This window comes from Octopus sinensis, linkage group LG29 (assembly GCF_006345805.1).
Source record: "Octopus sinensis linkage group LG29, ASM634580v1, whole genome shotgun sequence".
Taxonomy (NCBI): Eukaryota; Metazoa; Mollusca; class Cephalopoda; order Octopoda; family Octopodidae; genus Octopus; species Octopus sinensis.
In genome coordinates, this window is record NC_043025.1 from 8,975,375 (window position 1) to 8,981,637 (window position 6,263).

Below are 6,263 nucleotides of genomic sequence, written 5' to 3' on the forward strand. Positions count from 1 at the left end.
TACTACTACTACTACTACTACTACTACTATTACTACTACTACTACTGAAACCAGCCCGGCACAACAACTGTAATGGCTCCTGCCATACCATCACCAGCACACCTACTTCTATCATCAATACCTCCAACCACTACCACTACCATTGGTGCAGCCATCACCACCACCACCACCACCACCACCACCACCATCATCAAAATAATCCCCTACAATGACCCATAGCCATGCGAACCACCTTTCCATCACTACAACTACCACCTCCAGCACTACCACCCAAAACCATGGCTATCACAAGCCTACCGCTTCTTTGTAGCCATGACTGCCACCGCCACCATTACCACCGCTGCCCCCCCAATAACCTCCTTTGTTCCACCCCCACACCACCCAACGAACAGGTATAAATACCCAGGATGGCCTTTGTATCGTTGGTAGTGATTGTTCAATTTCTACAAAATCATCCAGGTACGTGAAAAGTAGTCTTTTGCCAACTTTCTCTCTCTAGCTATATCTCTTAAGCTTTCATCTTTCACCCCCTTCAGTCACTAGACTGCGGTCATGCTGGGGCAAGGTACTGCCTTGAAGGGTTTAGACCAGTGGTTTTCAACCAGGGTTCCGCGGAACCTTAGGGTTCCGCCAGTACAGTCCAGGGGTTTCGCAAGAAGTTACAAAACTGCTAAAATCGGCAGTAATTTTTAATTCTCCTGTGCAGATATGTGTGCATAAGACTATTGAATTATAGCACAGGGGTTCCTCGAGCCAGTGAAATATTTTCTTGGGGTTCCGCTCCTGCAAAAAGGTTGAAAAGCACTGGTTTAGAGACAATAAATCTTTTACCGTATCTTCTCTCTCGCTTTATCTCTTAATCTTTCATCTTTCACTCATATATACATATATATATATATATATATATACATATTATATATATATATATATATATATATATATATATATATATATATAGATATATATATACCGGAGTAAACACATAAATGTGAAACAAGGTGGAAAAAAAGAGTACTCAAATACCAGTGGTAGAGTAATATGCTTTATTTAAAGCAGCAGAAAATTCAACAAAACCTGTTACTCTGAGTTTCCACGTTGCCGTTCGTCGGACAGTTTTTTGCTAGATTCTAGCAACGTGAAACTCAGAGCAACAGGTTTTGTTGAATTTTCTCTGCTGCTTTAAATAATACATATATATATATATATATATATATATATATATATATTAACAATTTAAATGCATTTAAATGCGAAATCACATGTGATATATAACTGAATTCTTTTTTAAAATGATGTGTTTTGAAGTTTTGCATTCGGTAAAAATTTTGTTTATTTTTAGTAGTTTTGACCACATTGGTCCCTCTTAGCGTGTTGGTATCTACGAATAGTAGTACCCTCAATATAATATATATATATATATATATGTTGGGACATTCCTTAAATAATGCAATTTTTTTTTTATACTTTTGTTTTTCAAAATTAAGATAAACCTAGTTCTTTTTTTAATCTAAAATATACTCTCCTTCATTTTCTACAATGTCCTTCCATCTACCTGGTAGATTTGCAAGGGGCCCCCTCTTCCAAAATTCCCTCGTCAATCACAAAAACATATTCCTCCAATACTGTTCTCACCTTACACTTTTACAGTTTTACACTTTTACTTGTTTCAGTCATTTGACTGCGGCCATGCTGGAGCACCGCCTTTAGTCGAGCAAATCGACCCCGGGACTTATTCTTTGTAAGCCCAGTACTTATTCTATCGGTCTTTTTTGCCGAACCGCTAAGTGACGGGGACGTAAACACACCAGCATCAGTTGTCAAGCAATGCTAGGGGGACAAACACAGACACACAAATATTACACACACACTTATATATATATATATATATACATATATACGACAGGCTTCTTCAGTTTCCGTCGACCAATCCACTCACAAGGCATTGGTCGGCCCGGGGCTATAGCAGAAGACACTTGCCCAAGATGCCACACAGTGGGACTGAACCCGGAACCATGTGGTTGGTTAGCAAGCTACTTACCACACAGCCACTCCTGTCCGCAGAATTGAATTTTTTTCTGTCCATAATGATTCTGAAAACTGTGGAATAAATGATAACCACATGGGGCAATGTCCATCGAATATGGTGGATGGGTGGGGCATCAGTTCCCTTTCAAACTGCTCCAAGCTTTGGAATGTCGTCCTCACTGTATGTGGCCAAGCATTATCCTAATGGAAGAACATCTTTTGTCTTGGAACCACCTTCCAGAGTGTGTTTGATGCTTTTACGTGGCACCACGTGGGTGCTTCTATGTGGCGCTAAACTGGCACTTTTATGTGCCATGACAGATAGAAAGGATGTGGTCGAAGTTTAAAATATGAATTTACAGAACACAGAGACAAGATACACAGTTCTTTCCCCAAAAATATCTCAATATGAAAAGTGAAGCCCTTTTAAATGCACAGGAAACAGTTTTTCTTCAGCATGCACTGCTGAAATTATGATGCACCTTATATCTTTTGTTCTGTACTTATTTCTGTACTTATTTTGTACCCTACCATGCTAGGGTAATGTCTTGGATGACTTTCAGTTGAACAAATCAACCCCAGTACTTATAATTTTTAAGTCTGGTACCTATTGTATTGAGCTCTTTTGTTGAACTGCTAAGTTATGGTGAGATAAAAAATAAAACCAACCCTAGGCATAGGAGTGGCTGTGTGGTAAGTAGCTTGCTTACCAACCACATGGTTCCGGGTTCAGTCCCACTACGTGGCACCTTGGGCAAGTGTCTTCTACTATAGCCTCGGGCCGACCAAAGCCTTGTGAGTGGATTTGGTAGACGGAAACTGAAAGAAGCCCGTTGTATATATGTATATATATATATGTGTGTGTGTGTGTGTGTGTATGTGTTTGTGTGTCTGTGTTTGTCCCCCTAGCATTGCTTGACAACCGATGCTGGTGTGTTTATGTCCCCATAACTTAGCGGTTCGGCAAAAGAGACCGATAGAATAAGTACTGGGCTTACAAAAGAATAAGTCCCGAGGTCGATTTGCTCGACAAAAGGTGATGCTCCAGCATGGCCGCAGTCAAATGACTGAAACAAGTAAAAGAGTAAAAGAGAGAGAGAGTAGTTGTTAAGTAGTGGTGGAGACAAAGGCAGAACGACACAAACATACACACACATGCACCAATGGGATTCTGTGCTCCGAATCAACTCACAAGGCTTTGTTCAGTATGAAAAACTTGGCTGATAACAGTCAATGCTGATCTGGAGCCCAGCCTAGGCCCCTATATCTACGGCGTTCACTGCTGGAATAAGGAGTGGTTGGAGATCACGCGGCCGTTAGCCTCAAATCACCAGGCCTGGTCGGCATTTGTGAGAGATGCAGCATTGAGGATGAATGAAGCCAGCTCAACACACCCCAGGTGAATGCTGTCAAGTCAGTCAAGTTAAGGTAATTCACCTAGACAATGAAAAACCTGGCTGACGACAGTCAAGGCTGATCTGGAACCCAACCTAGGCCCCCATATCTATGGCGTTCACTGCTGGAATAAGGAGTGGTTGGAGATCACGCGGCCGTTAGCCTCAAATCACCAGGCCTGGTCGGCATTTGTGAGAGATGCAGCATTGAGGATGAATGAAGCCAGCTCAACCCACCCTGGGTGATTGCTGTCTAAAAGTAAAAAAAAAAGTCAAGGGCTACTGTAGAAAATATTTTTGCCCAAGGTGGGACTGAACCCAGAACCATGTGGATGGGAAGCAAACTGCTTACCACACAGCCACGTCTTATACTATTGCTTAGAATAGATTACATACAAACTACGAAAGCTTTGTCTTCTCTATTTTAAAGTTTACTTTGTGGTATACACAGGAACTTTATAGTGGCTATAATGACAAATTAATTAAATTAATTAATTAAATTTACTAGATGGATGTGACATCTATAAAGATGCCTTATGTTTATTTTACAAATTTAACGTGGTTAATGAAGCAGTTTTATTATTCATGTGGCGCTTGTATGAAAACCAAGATGGACCTTTACAACTACTTTATGAAATGATTAAATTTAATTAGTATAATTAATGAATTCATGAATCTGGCGATGGCTAAAGTCTTTGTGTGTATGCCAAAAAATTATGCATGTGTGTGTATGTATGTGTGTATGTTTGAGTGTGTGTATGTGAGTGTGCATGCGTGCATGTGTATTCATGTGTGTGTATGTGTATGTGCGAGTGTGTGTGTGTATGTGTGTATGTGCGAGTGTGTGTGTATATGTGAGTGTGTGAGTGTGATTGTGCATGTGTCTATGTGTGTATGTATATGTATATGTGAGTGTGTGTGAGCGTACATGTGTGTATGTGTGTATGTGTGTATGTGTGTGTGCATATGTGAGTGTGTGAGTGTGTGTGTGTATGCATGTGTGTATATTTGAGTGCATGTGTGTGTATGTATGCATGTATATGTGAGTGTGTGTGAGTGTGATTGTGCATGTGTCTATGTGTGTATGTATATGTGTGTATATGTATATGTGTATATGTGAGTGTGTGTGAGTGTACATGTGTGTATGTGTGTATGTGTGTATGTATGTGTGCATATGTGAGTGTGAGAGTGTGTGTGTATGCATGTGTGTGCGTACATATGTGTACATATGTGTGTATATGTGAGTGTGGCTGAGTGTGATTGGGCATGTGTCTATGTGTGTATATGTATATATGTAGTTCTGAGTGTGTATATATATGTGTGTGTGTATAACATATATATTTTTGTATGCTGATATCTTATGTAAGTTCTGTTCTTTCTCTGTTTCCAGGTTTGAAAAATGGCAATGCGATTTATCGTAGCCATTGCTTTGAGTGCTCGTAAGTCTGCTTTATAATATTATATTTGTTCACATTTTATCATCCTTTGGCCCCGGATGCTGCAGTAATTGTGCATTTACCAAATTCCTTGCACAACAAGTGAAAAACCACTGACTAAGGGATAAAATATCCGCATGTGCTATCGGTATCTGATTACATGCATTATCCCCGGGCAATATATAACTAAAAATAAAAAATATAAAAAAATAAATATATATATATATATATATATATATATATATAAATTTATAAATATAAATTAATAATTTTAAATTTTTAACTTTAAATTTAAATAATTTAAATTTTGAATTTTATATTTTATATGTTTTGCATATTATATTAATTAATTAATTTTATTCTATGTTTTGGTTTATGTTTTTCGCTGTTTGTTTTGCCTAATGGTAGTTTTATCTCTAATTTAATTTATATATATAGATGAATAAATAAATAAATGGAGTTGAACGAAGACGTTATTAAAATTCTTTTACTTTCGACATATGTTTCGAAGACAACATTGGTTTTATTCCAAAGGAATAAACGGTGTAAAATAATGCAATCTTCTCAACAACAAGACATAACATTTATAAATGTAATAATGTCTTATAGTTGAGATAGGTTCTCTTTCTTTCCTGATGAGAAGATTGCATCTTACACCGTTTATTCCTTTGGAATAAAACCAATGTTGTCTTCAAAACATATGTCGAAAGTAAAGAAATTTTATTAACATCTTCGTTCAACTCCATTTATTTATTTATTCATCTGTAACACACAAATTACTGCACATTAACCCGGAGTTTCTACCTTTGGATAGGTCGCTTCAACCAAGTTTCTGACATGAATTTGCTATCCTGGTAACAGTTCATTGAATTTTCCATGTTAACGGTAAACATAGGATAATTCATTAACTCATCGATATATATATATATCAATATATATATATATAAGGTGGCGAGCTGGCAGAAACGTTAGCACGCCGGGCGAAATGCTTAGCGGTATTTCATCTGTATTACGTTGTGAGTTCAAATTCCGCCGAGGTCGACTTTCCTTTCATCCTTTCGGGGTCGATAAATTAAGTACCAGTTACGAACTGGGGTCGATGTAATCGACTTAATACCTATGTCTGTCCTTGTTTGTTCCCTCTGTGTTTAGCCCCTTGTGGGCAATAAAGAAATATATATATATATATATATATATATATGTATATATATTAATAAAAAGAATTCCAACCTTGTCTGATTTTCACGTTTTATTTACAATCTTATAATGATATATTATAAGATAATATATTATAATTGAATAAAATAAAATGAAATAGTAGAATGTTAAATATTCATTCTGATTGAACTAGTACTTTCATGCATTGAATTCTACACACACATGATTTATGTATATGTGTATAGATATG

The 6,263-nt window shown here is 37.3% G+C and overlaps 1 protein-coding gene across 1 annotated transcript in view; it reads left to right on the top strand.

The window, feature by feature from the left end:
- Window positions 1-396: 396 nt before the first annotated feature.
- The window catches only part of LOC115225950 (extensin-like), a 13,482-nt gene continuing 7,615 nt past the window's right edge, over window positions 397-6,263 (top strand). The window contains exons 1-2 of the mRNA XM_036514931.1: window positions 397-459; window positions 4,810-4,858. Of these exons, the coding sequence (XP_036370824.1) occupies window positions 4,819-4,858 (40 nt within the window). The 5' untranslated portion in view covers window positions 397-459; window positions 4,810-4,818. The remainder of the gene's footprint in view (window positions 460-4,809; window positions 4,859-6,263) is intronic.